Source organism: Poecile atricapillus, chromosome Z (assembly GCF_030490865.1).
Source record: "Poecile atricapillus isolate bPoeAtr1 chromosome Z, bPoeAtr1.hap1, whole genome shotgun sequence".
NCBI lineage: Eukaryota > Metazoa > Chordata > Aves > Passeriformes > Paridae > Poecile > Poecile atricapillus.
The window spans coordinates 1,839,110-1,857,024 of NC_081289.1; the positions used below are offsets into that span (position 1 = coordinate 1,839,110).

General features: G+C 44.8%; 2 protein-coding genes across 2 annotated transcripts in view; both read right to left on the reverse strand.

Annotated features, from left to right (window-relative positions):
* Positions 1 to 6,658, reverse strand: part of LOC131592670 (leucine-rich repeat and guanylate kinase domain-containing protein-like) — a 49,551-nt gene extending 42,893 nt beyond the window's left edge. Inside the window, exons 1-6 of the mRNA XM_058864343.1 lie at positions 6,440 to 6,658; positions 4,569 to 4,676; positions 3,870 to 3,951; positions 2,717 to 2,817; positions 2,242 to 2,323; positions 1,316 to 1,440 (exon numbers count right to left, since the gene is read on the reverse strand). Coding sequence (XP_058720326.1) covers positions 1,316 to 1,440; positions 2,242 to 2,323; positions 2,717 to 2,817; positions 3,870 to 3,951; positions 4,569 to 4,676; positions 6,440 to 6,619 — 678 coding nt within the window. The 5' untranslated portion in view covers positions 6,620 to 6,658. The remainder of the gene's footprint in view (positions 1 to 1,315; positions 1,441 to 2,241; positions 2,324 to 2,716; positions 2,818 to 3,869; positions 3,952 to 4,568; positions 4,677 to 6,439) is intronic.
* A 9,459-nt stretch (positions 6,659 to 16,117) lies between these two features.
* The window catches only part of LOC131592838 (exocyst complex component 4), a 292,946-nt gene continuing 291,148 nt past the window's right edge, over positions 16,118 to 17,915 (reverse strand). Inside the window, exon 18 of the mRNA XM_058864649.1 lies at positions 16,118 to 17,382. Within this exon, the coding sequence (XP_058720632.1) occupies positions 17,145 to 17,382 (238 nt within the window). The 3' untranslated portion in view covers positions 16,118 to 17,144. The remainder of the gene's footprint in view (positions 17,383 to 17,915) is intronic.

The following is a 17,915-nucleotide window of genomic DNA, read 5'->3' on the forward strand; positions in this document are numbered from 1 at the left end:
TGCAAAATGCTGAGCCAGAGGTGCAGGGAAAATTCTGTGAACAAAAGGGATTTGGGGATAGATCCTTTAAAAGCAGAAAATTCCTAAGAGTCCAGTTCGTTAGAGCTGTGCTTCTCATTTTAATTTTTTCCTTGCAAACATGAGTGGGATAAAGGGGTTTTTGGTACAGCAAGGCAGAATTTACAAGTTTTGAAGTCTTCTTCCCAAACTTCAGAACTTTCTATTCTTTTCAGCCTAAAAAGCTCAAGGGGAAATGGGAGAGAAAGATGAATCACTAGGAAGAGAGGGGATAAAAATAACAATTAAAAAAAAAAAAAAGAACTGCATTTTATTCCAATTAGCCAAAGAAAATGCTCTGCTAAAATCAATTTCCATAATTTCCACGTGGCTAATTAAAAAAGACGAGCAGTGTTATCAATAGTGATGTCAGCACCTAAGAACCCCAAATGAGGATTGTGTCCATATTTAATAAGATTTAATTGTTATCAATCTCCCTACATTGGACAGAGCAGATTCCCAAGGGAATTCCTGTTAGACCTTTAAACAAAGCAGGACATTGGCGGTGAAGGGACTTGCTGTGGCTCAAATTTGGAGAAAAGAGCTTCAAAGTATTTAGAAAAAAAAGATCCTCACACTCCTGGAGCTCCTTTCAGAACATTTTGATGGGATTTGGCCAATCTGAGTTAATCTTCCCCACTAAAATGAGAACAAATTCCAATTTATTGCCACTGAGGGAATCACTGAGAGCTCCTGGAGGTATCATAGATCTGAAATATAATTTTATTAACACTATTTGAATATATTATTCAAAGCATGCTAAATGTGAACACCTTCCCTGAATATTGCAGCAGCCAAGGGCCAATCTCAGTTGGTATTTTCTATATCCATTTCTACAGAATAGAAGAAAAACCTTTAAATTTTTAAAAAGGATTGGAAAAGAATATTTCTATTCTTGATAAGGGATTAATTCACTTCACTTCAAATATTTATGTGGGTGCTTAAAACTAATCTAGCCAATAGGAGCTCTGTATAGTTTTTTTGGGACTCATTTTGAAAGTCCCACTAAATATTTTTCACTTCTTATTACAAAGAAAAAGCTGTTTAAAAGCAGCCTGATGTTTTGAGAGCAACTGGGTTGCATCAAAAATAGGTTTGGGTTGTGTTTCTGCGCAACATTTGTATTATTAATAAAAAAAATAAAAAAAAAAAGCAATATTGCAGAGACCTCTGGGAATTTGTTCTGTAATAATCTTCATTAAGGTATTGATATATTGATAAGAGGCAGGAAAACCATCAGGAATTATTTCTTTCTTACCAGGTTGAGGATTCTGATGGGCAAATTCTCCAGGCCCTGGATGGTGGTGAGTCTGTTGTGTGACAAACCCAGCTGGCTCAGGCTGTGACACTTCTCCAGCCCTCGGATCTCCTCAATCTCGTTAACTGTGCAGAGCTCTCAGGAAAAAAACAAAGAGCTGAACGCAAAACCTGAGCGGTAATCAGGGGATAAATTAACAAACTGAGTTTGATTTGATGGTGTGGGGAGCTGGGCAGGAGAGGGTTCATCCTGAAGGGGTTTAAATCCCATTGCTTGGAGCATTCTGCAGAAATTATTCAATAATTTATAATTTTATGGGGTTATTCCAGTCTAAATTATACCTGTTCTGTCCTGGCCATCTGTCCTGAGAGGACATTTTATGTTTATTTTTTAATGTTTATTTTACAGGGTTTTTTATGTTTATTTTCTGTTTATTTTTATTTTATTTTTTTAAAAATATTTTATTAATATTTATATTATATTATATTATATTATATTATATTATATTATATTATATTATATTATATTACTTTATATTACTTTATATTACTTTATATTACATTATATTACTTTATATTACTTTATATTACATTATATTACATTATATTACATTATATTACATTATATTTAATGTTATTTTTATAAATTTTATTTTAATATTTTTAATATTGATTTAATTTTTTATATTATTTCTTTTATTTTAAATTAACATTACAGTTAAAAACAGCAATACAAGTAATTAGAATTCCTCCCAACAAACTTCAGCATTAACAGAACTCCTCAAATTCCTTAAACAAAGAACCTTTGACAACAAATCCAGCTCCAATTTCTCCTTTAAATGGATGAAGTGAGAGGAATCTGCCCAAAATCAGGAAAAACCCTGCCCCAGGTGTCGGAGTCTGAGACACAAATTCCCCAAAGGATACAATCCAGCAGGAGTTTGGTGAGTGAGTGATATGCTGACAAATCTTGCATTTTTGGGATTTGATTGTGTGAAAAATCTACTTCCTAAAGGAAAAAAAAAAAAAGAAAGAGAGGAATTTGGGGTTATTTCTTCAGCACTTACTCTGGCTGGGAGTTTGCTGAGTGTTCCACCCTCCCGCCATATGCAGGGGTTCAGTGGTGAAGAAAATAAAAGGCATAAATAAAAATACAAATAAATAAACAAAAATACAAATAAAATACTCATTAATACACATATAAATATAAATAAAAGGCATAAATAAAAGACAGACCCAAATGAACTTGGAAAAGCAAGATGGAAAAGGAAAATGTGAACTGAGGTAAGAAAGAAGGATAAAAATTGACTTTTGCCTATGCTGAAACACGTCTAACTTAGATTCAGAAAATGGTTTTGGGTTTAAACCTTTAAATTTTTTTTTTTTTTTTTTTCAGACTTACCTTGAGGTTTTTAGGTGCCTTAAAACTGAAATACGTGGTCAGTTTGTTTTTGGAAGCATTCAGCTCTACTAAATAAGGCATGTGACTGACACAGGAAAGATCTAGAAATGAAACAAAATGTCAAATCCTGTGCCTGAATGCAAAGATCATCACGGCAAAATGTGATAATTACATCCTGAAGCAATTAAGAGTCAATTTGGAGCTGCACACTCAGAAAGTGATGCCTAAAATGCAGAAATCAGATACATTAACACCTTCTCCTAGAGGAAACAACAACAAAAAAAAGGTTTATAAACCACAAAGAATAAATATCCGAGTTCGACATTTAATTTTCATTACGCCAGCTGACTCGCCTTTAAGCAAGAAATTATTTTTATATTCTATCCACCTCTAGAAGGACAGATTCACTCTGTCCTGAGTTATCAATTAGTGGAGAAAAGCATTTAGGCCACGAATGAGGAGTAAATGAGTGGTTGCTATGGAAAAGTCCCTGCTCTGTTCATATCTGGCCTCCACAGGAAAAAAAAAAAACCTCTTATTAAAATGAGCAGGGAGAGGAGCTGCTTTACAAAAGTGCTGCTATTCTTGGACTCCAGCTCCTCAAGTGAAAGGAACTTGAGAGAAATAATGTGGCTGCCCCACCACTGCTTATTCCACTTGATGTTAAATGTGTAGGAAAAAAAAAAATGAGGGAGAGGAAAGGAGCAGCTGATGGAGTTTAATCCCAGTCTCCATTTGGCAGCTTTCTAAATGTAAAAAAAAAAGTGATTTTTTTTTTTACCTTTTGTCACCCATGGAAAACCTCAACAAGGGAAAACTCAAGGCTGGGAAAACCAAACCAAGCATAACTTGAATATTCTGCCACCTGCACACGTCAAATCTCCACCTTCACCTTGACATATCTGCTGGAATTTTGTCTCTGGGTAATAAAATGAGAGTTTAAGCTCCACTTTCCCTCTGATAAACATATGCTGGTCTTAATGAGCCGTGGATATTTTGGGTGTTTTGGAGGAGATCAAGCCTGGTTCTCTGGAATGTCTGACACCACTGAAATGTCAGCCAGGCTTTGTGACACTGAAGCTCCGTGGTCCAGTGCATTTCTCATCTGAAACAGTTTCACAACCCAAGAATTTGTAGTTTATTTACTCCATACCATTAATTTTATTGGAGGAAAGCTCCATTTTCTGCAGGTGAATGTATCCAGAGAGAATGCTGATGTCACTCAGCTCTCGACCCTGGAAAAAGGAAAGGAAGGGATTTTAATCATGATTTTAATAACCGGCTGTGTAAACTCGAACATTGGAGAGGAGCCCCAAGGTCCCTCCAGCTGCAGCAGCAGAACAAGGTGACATCTACACAAAGTGATGCTGGAGCAGCCAGAAATGGAGAAAATGCCAAAAAAAAATGACTTTGAAACAACAAAAAGAGAGCTGCAGCCAGGAAAAACGCCAGGAAAGCAAAGCTGTGTGGAAAAGAGAGGAACAGCAGAGAGCTTTGAAAAGACACAACCACTTTAACTTCCTGAACGCAGCATTTCCAGGTGTTTTACACATTCCTCCACTTTTTTCCCTCCAGCTGACTGGAGCAGGAAGATACATTTTTCACACCTGAGGACTGGATCAAAAATCTCACTGCTGATGTTACTACATGAAAAAAAACAAACCTCTGGCAGTCAACAGGAGAATCTCTGAGTCTTATCAAAAACCCTGTACATGAAGCAGGCAGAGACAAAAATCTGCCTCTTGGCATTTTTTTTTTTTTTTTTTTAAACAAGGCCAACTATTTGCTGTTGAAAAAAGGAAATATTTGTGCAGAAAAGCGCCTTAAACTGATGTTTTTTGCTTGTACTTACTGGAAGTGACAGATGAAGATAAGCATATTCAGTCCCAGGGGCTGAGTAGCCCAAGGTGTGGAGTCCCTCAGCGGCGGTGTCTTCATCCAACACCCCCTTCAGCCGCTCCTAAAAAACACCAGGAACAGGGAAAAATTGATTAAGGGGAGATTTGTGAAGGGAAATTCCACACTTGGGAGAATCCAGAGGGGTTCCAGTGGGAGCAGGGATGATAAAAGCCCTCAATCAAGTGCTGCTTCCAGTGCTTCACCACCCCACTACAAAAAATTATTATTAGGGGGAAAAAAAACGATTATTAGGGAAAAAACCCTGCCCTCCAAACAGCTAAACAGAAACGTGCCATGTGCCAGCTCCATCCATTTGAGAAGGCTCATCAGGTTTTTGCTGGGATGTTTAATTTTTCCCACCTGGATGAAGCACAGGACCCATTCCCCGGGATGTTGAGCCACGCAGCTCACACTGATTACGGATTTTAACATCCCGGCACTGACAGGGTGCTGCACCCCAAAATGCACATTATTGGAAGCCCTTTCCGTTTGTTTGGTGTGAAAAATAGGGTTCATGTATTTTTTATATAAAATTTAAAAAGTTTAATAGAAAGGCAATTATGAGATAGAAATAAAGTAAAATATACAAATATGGCCAGGTGCCTCAGCATTCAGCTGAGGGCATACCTTACTGACAAAGGATTATCCCTTAAAAACAGAACCCTATTACATATTTACAAATTCTCATGCATAATTCAAACATTTCTCTTAAGTTTCAGATGTTTCTTTGTTTAGTTTTAACTCGCCCCCTTCCCAATAGATCAATCTTCTCTCTTCAGCTTCACACTCTGCGGTAACAGAGGTGAAATAAATTCCTCCCCTGGAACACTGGTCACTGCTGTCTTCATCTGGATAAAACAATTTAAGAATGCAGGGGGTCTCTGGCTGTCTTTTTTGTCTCTGGTTTATATAAACAAAAGTAGTTTTTGCTTTAATATCATGTTATAGCCTAACATATATGTGTAATATACCACTATTTCTAAGTTTCATCGATAACAGTAAACTATATTAATACAACAAAGTTTCCTAACCTTACACATGTAACATTCATTTTAATATCTGCGAAAGGCCAATAATATAATTTGTATCTATAACATTTGGCATGAGCGGCTCAGCGCTGCTCTTGAGAGGAGAAATCTTTGCCAAAGAGGCAGCTTTGACAGATGGCACTAATGAACCACGGCGTGGCTTTAATGAGGAAATCAGCCAATGGTTTGTGAAATTCCCACGAGCTCGGAGGAGCCACAAGACAATTGCTAACCCAGGGAGCGAGAAAAATAATGGAATCACCTGAATTACAGCACCTACGTGTTTTTATTTTATTCTGCACGGGAGAGTGCAGAATAATTTCCACAAGGCAAAGTGATCAGGTGATATTTTGTGGTGTTGGGATTTCAAGCCCAGCAGGGAAGGGAGAGAATATCCACACGTGTCTTGGGGGCTTGTTGAAGCTGAGGGCTGGGAATTTAAAGAGGAAATGGGATTAATTTGGCCATACACATGCCAATTTATCTTATATGGCCAGGAGACTTGGCAGTGCTGGGTTAGTGGCTGGAATTGACAATCTTCAAAGTTTTTTTTCCCAATCTAATTGATTTTGTGAGAGAGAGGGACCATCTAGAAGTACCCCGGACGCCACGGGGATGGAAGGGACCCTAAACAAGGCAGAAATGAGAGGTGAGCGGGACACAAACCAAATTACCTGATGCTCCCATTCCCTCCCCCTTCTTTCCCCACATCTACACTGAGTGATGAGGGGGGAAAGGGCACTTCCCCCACAAGCACCCACCCCTCCCCAAACAGCTGGGGAGCCCCGGGTTGAACCTCTGAGCGCTCTGACTCTTCCTCTTCGCCGTCCTCCTCCTGCTCATCCTCGCCGTGAGGCGGGCCGGGCTGGGGCTGCTCCTCGGGGAACCCCTGAGTGAGGGACTGCGGCGGCTCGTGAGAAGGAGGAAGCGGCTCCCCGAGGATGCCTTCTCCCCCGTTCTGCTCGCCGCCCGCCATGAGCTGTGATAAGGAAGGAGCAGACAGAGGGAACTCCGCTATCGGTCCCGTCCCCGCTCAGACCCGGCCGCCGCCATTTGTTTACTGATTGCCATGGAGATGCCTCAGCGGGCGGCAATTCGCGCCAACAGCTCAGCCAGCCAATAGGAGCGCAGAGCTTGCAGCAGTGCAGCATGGGAATTGTAGTTCTCAGCGCGGTGCTCCCTCGCGGTGTCCGCCGAGCCGCGGAGCATCTTGGGAGTTGTAGTTCGCCTCCCTGAAGCGGCCATTGGCCTCGCTCCCGCCTCGAGGTGCAGAACAAGCATATAAATGATATAAATATATCAATTAAAGGAGATAAAGAGGTGCACAAAGACTCTCTGACGATAGAGCCTTTACTGCTGCCTCAGTGTTTGGAGGAAGACCGAAGAGTTTATTCTACAAGCCCGATTTGCACGGTCCCTAGGATGCTGCCTGTAAAATACGACTGTTCCATCCCATTGGGAAGGGCCGAAAATAGCATAAAAGAGGAATTTCAGGGCGAAAAGATTGAAGGGGGAGACACCTCCTCTTGTTAGGGATCAGTAAATGACTGTGTCTCTTCTCCTGCCTGAAGAGATGAGTGAGTTTTGTGCCTCCAATTGCACTGGGGGGACCTGGGAATATTAATTTTTTATATATATACATATATATAGACATATAAATATAAATATAATTTCTGGTACTATACTTTCTGTCACAACACACCATTAATGCTCCATAGTTGGCGGTGAACTACTGTTTTTCCTCAAGAAAAAGGCACAATTTCCATCCTTTCCACAAGGATGGAAAAAAATAATTCTATATAATTTTGCCAATTTTTTGGGAAATAATAAGAGATTAGACTCACAGCAGGTGAAAGCAAAACTACAGCTTTTGAGATATCTTTGTGTGTTGTCCTTTTTTTATATCAAGTGTCTCTCACAGACACCAACCAGCTCCTAATACAAATTTGACATAAAAGATGGTAAAGATATTTGAATTTTCAGGTCTAACATCCACCTTCTTTTTTTTTTTTTTTCTTTTTTTTTTTAACATTGTAGAATGGGGTAAAATGAGAATGAAAATAAAGGAAAATAAAGGGGAAAAGGAGAAGAAGATGTCTCCAAACACAAGTCCTTGCAAGAGAAACGAGGGGAAAGAACTTATCCATGAGGTGAAACAATTTAACTTTGGGGATGGGGTTATTGCAGTGAATTTCCATTGTTGGTAAAGTGACAAAGTCTTTGAACGAGGTGGTTTATTGCTAAGAAAAAAATGGAGAGGGAGAGATAAAAACTCCTTATGGACATTACTGGCTGACTTTTATCTCTGCGCTTCAGGGAAACATTATGATAAGTACAATAAAGCCACCCCAAATTACATCCTTTTATTATCTCGCTGGTCATAAATGTTAAAACCCTTAATGGGATTTATTCCTTTTCCACTGAGCGCTCCCGCAGCCCCCGGCACCGAAGGCTCTGCTCCGGCTGCTCCGGGGATGGGCAACAAAGGGAAAGGCTGGAGAGCTCAAAAAGGACAAAAAACGCTGGAAGGGAAGGGGGAGCCCTGTCTGGGAGTGGGGTTTGGGGTTTGTTGTGACCCAGGAGAACAATTCTGGATCAGCAGAGCTGCAAAGCCACGCAGGAGCTGCTCAAGGGCAGAGATTTGTTTGCTCCCTGTCGTGCTGCTGTGGTTGTTCCAAGCTCTCCGGGATGTTCTCCTTCCCAAACCCCGCTGGTTTATAGGCCACATCTGCAGGCTTTGCCTTCTGCAAGCTGCAGGAGCATCACCCCCTGCTTTGCTCCTGCACCAGAGAATTGGGCCTGGTGGGGCACAGACAGGTGAGGTGTTTCCCCAAATATTCCAACTCATTTTGAATTTCAGGCACTGCTTGGCTGCGGTGTGAAACGTTCCCCAAATTCTCCTGGCTCTGGAACAGCAAACACTGACTGACCATTAAAAATAACCCCAAAAGCCAGAGCTGAAGCTGTAAATCTGCAGTTATTGTCCTCATAAAACCTCCCCACTATTGACAGAGGGAGCACTTCCTGCTCGGGAGTGTTAATGGCAAACACTGGCCTTAAATACATTGATTTATTGTTCAATTATTAAAACAATCAGCTCCCAAATCCGTGCCACATGCAAAGCAGATTTATGGGCAGCCCTCTGCACTTGTTAAAGCCCCACACAAATTCACTCAGTGGTTCACCAGGAAGCTCCAGGCAATAAAAGGACCCAGCTGGGTGTAGGGAAGAGGAGGAGGAGGAGGGAACTCCAAATGCTCCTGAGTAGGAAGAGAAGTGAGTTTGGAAAGCAGGCAACTTAAATCCCATTAAACTCAGCTTTGTAGGTCCAGCTTTCATGGTGGTGGGGCAGAGGTGGGAATTTATTTGACACCTTTCCCAGGGCTGTGTGTCCTGGGATTCCTGCTGGGAGCACATCCAAGCTCCTTAAATCAGTTCCCTGCAGCCGATGGCTGGGGTTTACTCATTTCCCCACAATCTTCTTCTGTTTCTTGCTGAACCTTCCCAAAATTTTGCGCTGTGGGCTGGAGACAGGAGTGTCTGTGTCACCTCAGAGGTGGCTGCCTGGAATGTGGAGAAGGCCCCATGTGGGGACAGCTGCCAGCACCCTGCAGGGATCTGGAAAGTCTTAGATCAGGGATCAAGAGTGGATTGGGACATTGCAGAGTTGTTGGAAAAGACTGCAAAGGTCATTGAGTCCAACAGTTCCCAGCACTGCCAGGGCCAGCAGTGACCCATGTCCCCAAGTGCCACCTCCACATGGATTTTAAATCCCTCCAGGGATGGGGATTCCCATCCTGGCATCTGTGCCAGGGCTGGACAGCTCTTTCCAGGAAGATTTTTTAACACGATACCCACCCTGAGCCCAGCTTGAGGCCGTTCCCTCTCCTCCTGTCCCTGTTCCTGGGAGCAGAACCCGATCCCCCAGCTGTCCCCTCCTGGCAGGGATTGTACAGAGCCAGAAATTCCCCCTGATCCCCCTTTTCCCAAGGCTGAGCCCCTTTCCAGCTCCCTCAGCCTCTCCTGGGGCTCCAGACCCTTCCCAGCTCCATTCCCTTCCCTGGACAGGCTCCAACACCTTTTCAGGAATGGCCAGAGCTGTCCCCAGGATTCCAGGGGGTCCCTCAGCAGGGCCAGCACAGGGGACACTCCCTGCCCTGGGGCCATCCTGGGCCCAGCTCTCTCTCCTTAGTCCTGGCTCTGCTCAGCCCATCAGAGCCCAGCCACAGAGAGGGGACTCAGCCTGGAGCAAGAGCAGCAGCTCTGCCCTGTCACCCTGAGGATCAGACCTTTCGATATTGTTTTCATAATTTCTAGCCACTTTCCCAGGAAAGTAACTATAAACACAGGTGTTTATACATTCCATTAAAGATTTGCCTTTTGATGGACGTCTCTCACGGCCAGTGTGGTTGGGAAGGTGGTGACCTGGCTATCCAATCCCTATAAAATAAATACTAAATAATAAAAAAAATAAAATAAATAAATAAAAAAAATATAAAATAAATATATAAAAATAATAAAAAACCCTATAAATACTGAAAGAACAAATAAACTTCCTTCTTCTTTCATCTCACTTGGAGCTGCATTCTGTGTGAATCATTTTGTGTCTGACAGTGACGCTGTCCTGTTGGGGTCAGAAGCGCAGAAGATGTGCCCTTGTCTCTGGTGCCTGACACCCAAGAGAGCTCTGAGTTTGGCACAGCACCATGGAGATAACTTTTAAAATTAAGCAGAAAAACTGGGAATGTGTGTAAGTAGATAGAATTTTCTTAATCCATTGGGTGAGAAAGTTAGAGTTCAGGGTTTAATCTATTTTAGAAAATAAGAGACAAGATGGAAGACTTAGGGTGTTGTCCCATTCTCCTTCTTCCTTCTTCATCGTCTTCTAAGATTTTTTGGGTAATAATGAGTGTTTGGATAAAAAATCCGCAGTGCAGCACACAGGTGTGAGGTCACTGGGTCCCTAAGAAAAATAACTTATTTTCCATTTGATTACTGGACAAATAGACACATAAAACACCTTGGAGAGATTCTTTGTTCTCAATTTTGCACCTTTCTGTTTTAGTAGTTCCTTGTATTCTGTGTACATGTAATATAGATAAGGAAAGAATAAACAACCAAGCCTGAACAGGAGAAAACAGCCTCAGTCTCATTAATCTCGGTCCTGGGGAAAAAGAACCCAGCCACCAATGTCACACCCCGACACTGCCCCAGCTGGGGGACAGAGGCACGGAATTAATATTCATTAAAGTCCCCACAAGCCTTTGGAAGTGCTCCAGGGGCAGGATTCCACCTGCTCTGTGTTTCCCTCTCCTTTTCCCTCCTCTCTGACAGCGGCTGGGTGCCACGGGATGAGCTGAGGCAGCCCGAGAGGGGATCTGCCTGTGCCAAACACATTTCATGCTGCAGCTCAATAGAGGAAATTACAAACACCCAAGTCCAAGGCCTGAACAGTCCAATTTTCTCCCCTGATTGCCACTGTGCCTCAGCTTAACAGAGTAAATAATGAACACTGATGCAATGAACTTCCCAATAAATCGCTCCTGATGAATTTCGCACAGGTCATCCAAAAGCAAATTTAATGATTATATGCTGGCTGCAGCCACCTCGGTTTTTTTTGTTCCTGGCTCGGTGGTTAGATCCAATCAGCAAAGGAAGGAATGGAAAATAAAGTAAAACACCTCATTGCTGAGCACGCTCCCCGCTCAGTGCAAAAGCGGGAACTTGAACTGCAGGGCACGGGCAGCTCCAGCTCGGATTAGGATGGAATCCTAATTTCCTGGCCAGGAATGAAAGAAAACAGGGCCAGTCCACCAGGGACTGAGTCCTGGAGGGCAACGTTTGACTTCCCTGGATCTCAGCTTCCTTTGGAATTTATCATCTGTCCTCAGGGCACAACATTCCCTGCTCTGCACTCACAGCCTCGGACATCCAGGCTCAGGTTGCTCCTGGGATAGAACTGACGTGGGTCACTGAGTATTTAAAGGATGGTGGGATGAATCCCTGGGTAATAAATCCCTGGAATTACAGCACAGGCAGCTTTGTGGCCAAGGTCTGCGGTGCTGAGCGGGGCTTGTGTATCACAGGGTGGGAATGAAGCCCAAAGCCTCAGGACAGGCGTGCAAGCGGCTGTTTGTGGGATTTTCCATGTCTCAGCTCTGTAGAAAACTCCTTTCCGCTTCAAACACAGCTCCCTGCTCGTCTGTGAGCAACAGAACCGACATCACTGCAGTGAGAATTTCCTGCTGTCACCTCTTCCCCGCTCCCTGAGTGCCCTCCCCTCCGCTGTCATCCCCCAGAATGAGATTTGCAATTATGATTCATGCTCATCAAATTAAACTGCTGCAGTAAAAGACAAAGAGAGAGACTCAGTGGAAAGGCTCCTCAGCAAACCTCTCCAGCCAGAGCTGTCTGTCAATGGCAGGTGATGAGTTTGGGGGGGATCCACACCTTGATATCCCTGGGGGGTTCATCTGTCCATGCATCCATCCATCCATCCATTCATCCATCCATCCATCCATCCATCCATCCATCTATCCATCCATCCATCCATCCATCATCCATCCATCATCCATCCATCATCCATCCATCCATCCATCCATCCATCCATCCATCCATCCATCATCCATCCATCATCCATCCATCCATCCATCCATCCATCATCCATCATCCATCCATCCATCATCCATCCATCATCCATCCATCATCCATCCATCCATCCATCCATCATCCATCCATCCATCCATCATCCATCCATCCATCCATCATCCATCCATCCATCCATCCATCCATCCATCCATCCATCCATCATCCATCCATCATCCATCCATCATCCATCCATCCATCCATCCATCCATCCATCCATCCATCCATCCATCCATCATCCATCCATCATCCATCATCCATCATCCATCCATCCATCCATCCATCATCCATCCATCCATCATCCATCCATCCATCCATCCATCCATCCATCCATCCATCATCCATCCATCATCCATCCATCATCCATCCATCCATCCATCCATCCATCCATCCATCCATCCATCCATCCATCCATCATCCATCCATCCATCCATCCATCCATCCATCCATCCATCCATCCATCATCCATCCATCCATCCATCATCCATCATCCATCCATCCATCCATCCATCCATCCATCCATCCATCCATCCATCCATCCATCCATCCATCATCCATCCATCATCCATCCATCATCCATCCATCCATCCATCCATCCATCCATCCATCCATCCATCCATCCATCAACCATCCATCATCCATCTCTCATGCCCGTGTGTGTACATCCAATATATGAATTTGTATCTGCCAGGCAGGTTTGTATCATCCCTAAGAGGACAAAAAAAGGGAGGAAACCCTCAGGAGAGGACGTGTTGGAGGCTGGCACTCAGACCATGAAAGGAACCAGAGCAATTTGCTTTTCCTTCCACCTTTCCTATTGTGCCTGGCACAGGCGTCGAGATGGTGGCGTAACTAAAACCCAGTAAAGATTATGAGGCTGTAAAAAGGAAATTGTGAAACCCTCATGAACATTTACAGCCCCCGTGGAAGCATGTCGGGTTTGCGGTCTGGAGAAGTATTTCCTTGTCTCTTTAAGCACCAAAGGAGCACTTCCCTGGAATGATTCCTGCCAGAGCTGCCGGCTTTTCATGGGGCTTTACAAAACAAAATCTCCAGGCTTTGTCTGTGAGCTGTTGTGTCCTGCAGGGTCATGTCAGGACAGCAGAACGATTTGTGGGGAAGGGCTGTGCAAGGGAAAAGAATCGTGGAATGGTTTGGGTTGGAAGGGACCTCAAAGCCCATCCAGTTCCACCCCTGCAGGGACACCTCCCACCATCCCAGGCTGCTCCAAGCCCCAATGTCCAACCTGGCCTTGGACATTCCAGGGATCCAGGGGCAGCCACAGCTGCTCTGGGAATTCCAGCCCAGCCAGGAATTCCTTCCCCAGATCCCATCCATCCCTGCCCTCTGGCAGTGGAAGCCATTCCCTGGCTCCTGTCCCTCCAGGCCTTGTCCCCAGTCCCTCTCCAGCTCTCCTGGAGCCCCTGCAGGCCCTGGAATGTTCTGGAAGCTCTCCCTGCATCCTTCTCCTCTCTGGGTGAGCACCCCCAGCTCTCCCAGCCTGGCTCCAGAGCAGAGGGGCTCCAGCCCTGGAGCAGCTCCAGGGCCTCCTCTGGACTCTCTCCAGCAGCTCCAGGTTCTGCTGCTGTTGGATCCCAGCACTGGATGCAGAACTGGAGATGTTCTCTGCTCTTGTAAGAGATCCTGGAGTGAGGACTGGGTCCCTCCTGCAGGGCAGATTTGGGATAGGCCGTGCTCTGCACAGCTCAGATTGAAGCTAAAGGAGGTTCCTGAGATTTCTGCAATTTGCAACACCCTCTTGTGGTTTTTATTTTCCCTTTGGGAAACCATCTCCCACTGCAGAGGTGATGTAAATGCCCCGTGTGACTGATTTCCATAGGCTGGGATGGAGAAACAGGAACCAGACAACAGGAAAGGAAAAATCAATGCTGGGAAGGCAGAAAAGTTTCCCAAGGGCTGTTGCTTTCAGGGGCCTTGAGCTTCTGTTCCATCCCTAAGAAATGATAAATCCAGGATTGGTAAAGCTGGACAGGACCATGAGGACACCCATGAGGGACTGTGGGACTCGGCCAGAACCCACAAGGGTGGTGGCTCCTCTGTGGGGACTTCAAACACCTGGTGACCAGGAGTGTCCTCAGGGGACTTCCCAAACACCTCCGGAGCCTCGGGTGTGTCAGAGCCACCCTGTCCTTCCAGAGGAAACCCCCGAGCGTGGCTCCAGAGGGATGCTGGAGGGTGTGTGGACACGGTGAGGAGTTATTTACTCCCAAGCACGACAGCTTGTCTCTACCCACAGCCCAGCTCTGTAAACACAAATTGTTCCCAAAATCTCTCCCCGACACCCACGGTATCTCCTGTGAGCGAGGTTTGAAACAAACACCGACACTCGGGCCAGAGCCTTTGCCAGGGGATCTTTTCCCTCATATCCAGTCTAAACCTTTCCTGGTAAAACTTGAGGTTGTTTCCTGTTCTTAGGGGAGAAGAAACCAAATCCCACCTGGCTACAACCTCTTGTAAGGGAGTTGTAGAGAGTGAGGAGGTCCTCTCTGAGACTCCTTTTCTCCAGGCTGATCAACTCTGTGATAAACAACCCAATTTCTGTACTTCAAAATCACAACATCCGTGGTGTGCTACGCTCATGGTGGGAAGAAAATGTGGTTCCTTCCAAAACCACCTTCCCAGGAGAAAATACTCAGTAAGGATCCTTGGATGAGGATTCTAAGATGCTGCTGCAAGGAAGAATCTTGGAATTAAGGTTGGAAAATACCTCCAAGATCATCGAGTCCAGTGCTCTTGTGATGGAGAGAGGAAGTTGGAGCAGGGAATGTCCGTGGGGGGCTGGAATGAGGTGCTGGGGGTGTGGATTCCCACATTCCACATGCTGCTCCTGCTTTTCTCCTTGGTGTGATCCCTGGAATATTTACTTCCCTCGTGAAGGTCTGGAGAGGACTGAGAGTCTGAGCTCTTGAGGAGACACCAGTTAATTGTAAACTTTAATTACCTCAGTTGCAAAATCTTCTCTTTCTTTTCCCCACCTGCTGCAGGTGAGTCCCCGAGTGTCACTGCTGCTCTGTTCACACCTTGTGGGGCTGTGATGGACGATGTGAGGAGCAGCTCAAGGAAAAACAGTTTCAATAATTTGTTTTAGACTCAAAAATACTCCCAGAGATGAGATTTCCCAGATTTTATCCAATCTGTCCTGGCCCCCACAAGCACAGCTGCTGGGTGGGTGGGAAATGTTGGACTGCAAAGCCTGAGATCAGCAAAGCAGAGCCTCAGATTATTAAGAAATTAATAATTAACCAGTTACATGCTCAGCCACAGCAGCCCAGTCTGAATTCAGAGCTTCTCACGTATCACTGCCACACCTCAAAGGGTCTGAAATGGGATCTCCTTGTACCAAGCAGCTCCTTTTCCCTTTTCCAAAGTCTGGGTAGGGAATATCCAGCATTCCAGGACCTACAGCGCAGCACATCTCAGTGTCTGAGCAGGGTGAACACAGATCTGTGATCCCAGGAACTTCCCATCACCATCCCTCACGGAATTCTCCACCCTCCCACAAACCCATCAGGGAAAGGGAGGAACTCCTGCAGTTGATGGCCAATTGAGAATAATTTGGATTATGAAAAAAATGAGGGAAAGAAAACCCCTCAGAAAATTTCTAACGAGAACTGATGGGCTCTGCTTCTTACCTGGGTGGTGAGAAGGGTCTTGAGTTGGTCTGCGGTAGCTGAGGGTTGGAGTGAATGGCTCAGAAAATCATTTCCACACTGATGGAGCCTTGGAGAACACTGAATTTGGACCTGGAAAGGAATCTTTTAAACACCTCAGGAATGACAGTTCTTGAAAACAGCCAGACAAACCACCAGAGCCTTTGATCATCCTTTAATTCTGCAATTTCAAGGTTGAACACAAAGCACCTACAGCTCGGAGAGAGCCTTTCTCAGCACAGGAAACCCAGCTGGGTCCCCAGTTTTCTCAGCAAATACAACTGCAGTGGATTCTGATTTTGGAGGAGTCAGGAACCTTTTTCCAGATGGATTTAGAGAGTCAAGGCAGGGCAGGATTGGTGCCCTGGGTGTGCCTCAGCCCCTGGATTTGGTGCCCTCCTGCCCTTTGCTGATCATTGGTGCTGAGCTGCACAACCCTGCCTGTCCTTCCAGTGCGTCAGGTGACAGCCACAAAATATCCCTGGAGCTGGGGGGAGGGCTCAAAGATAATACTCAGAATGAGAAAAGAAAGGTTTTTTTTCTTTATTTTATATTGGCAATTTTCTCCTGCATCCACCCGGCGCTGCAGGAGCCGGCGCCAGATGGCTCCGGGATAATGAAAGAGGAGAAGTGGAAACAAATGGTCCCCTGTTACCTCCCACGTGGAGAACTGGCTCATCACCACCTGAAGGAATAAACAATCACATCTTTTAGCGGTGGAAACAGCAGAAAACTTCACGTGGGTACAGCTTGGAGACAGCAGAGCTCCAAAAAAAGATCTCCAAAACATCAAGATCCCACGTGTGATCGACACGGGTTGACTGGCAGGGTGCTGATCATTTGGTGTGGTCTGAACTTCCAAGACCCAATTTTCCCTTTTCCCACCCCACAGCTCCATTTACATCTCAAGGCAAAGCAGCAGCAGCGGAGAAAAGCCGAATATCCCACCCCAAACCCCACCAGGGCTCCTGCTGTGGAATCACTTTTGGGAGAACATTAAAGAAGCTTCACGTGGAAACACATCCAAACCACCCCAACCCCAAATCTCAAGCGGCATTTCCCTCCTCACCACAATGGCCAGGAGATTTCCACTTTTAATTTGATTAAAACAGGGGAAAAATTGGAAAAAAAACAACAACAAAAAAAAAAAAACTTGGGAGGTGCCAGCCGCGGGTGACGTGGGGGTCACACGGTGGTGATTTTCTTGTCCTTGGTGGCCTGTTTGATGGCAGCCTGCTCACAGATGATCTCCTTGAGGCGCTGCAGCCTCATGTTCTGCGTGGTTTGGTCCCCCACGCCCGTCTGGCTGCGGTGCAGCAGGTTCAGGGCGTAGATGTACTCCAGCTCCGTGTACTTCACGCCCTGGTCCACCACCAGGTTCAGCAGCTCGTCTGCCGTGTTGTAGAGCATCTCGTAGTACTGCCTGGAAGGAGAAAAACACCCTGGGTGTTGGAGTCTGAGGCACAGAGCCTGCCCTTGTCTCTCATACCTGGCCCTGATGTCCAAGAAAACACTGAATTTTATATAACACCACGAAAATAACTATTAAAATTAAATAAAAAAACTAAAAGTGTGAGTGTGTAAATTAGAGAGTTTTCTTAAGGCACTGGGTGAAAAAGTTAGAGTTTAAACTAGTTTAGAGAACAGAAGACAAGATGGAAGATTTAGGGTGCTGTCTCTTGTCCTTTCTTCTTCTTCTAGAAGTTTTTGGGTAGTAGTAGGTGATTGGATAGAAAATGTCACAGTGCAGCACACAGGTGATGGGTCATTGGGTCACTAAGAAAAATAATTTACATGTCTATTGTTAATTGAGTGAAAATGAGTATAAAGATAAAGGACCTGCGTATTTCGAGGTAATTTTGTACCTTTTGTGCCAATTTGAGCCAAGCAATGGTGAGTTGAACTTGAGCAGAAAGTTTGAGGAAGGTCTGCCAAGTCTTTTAATTATATATTAAT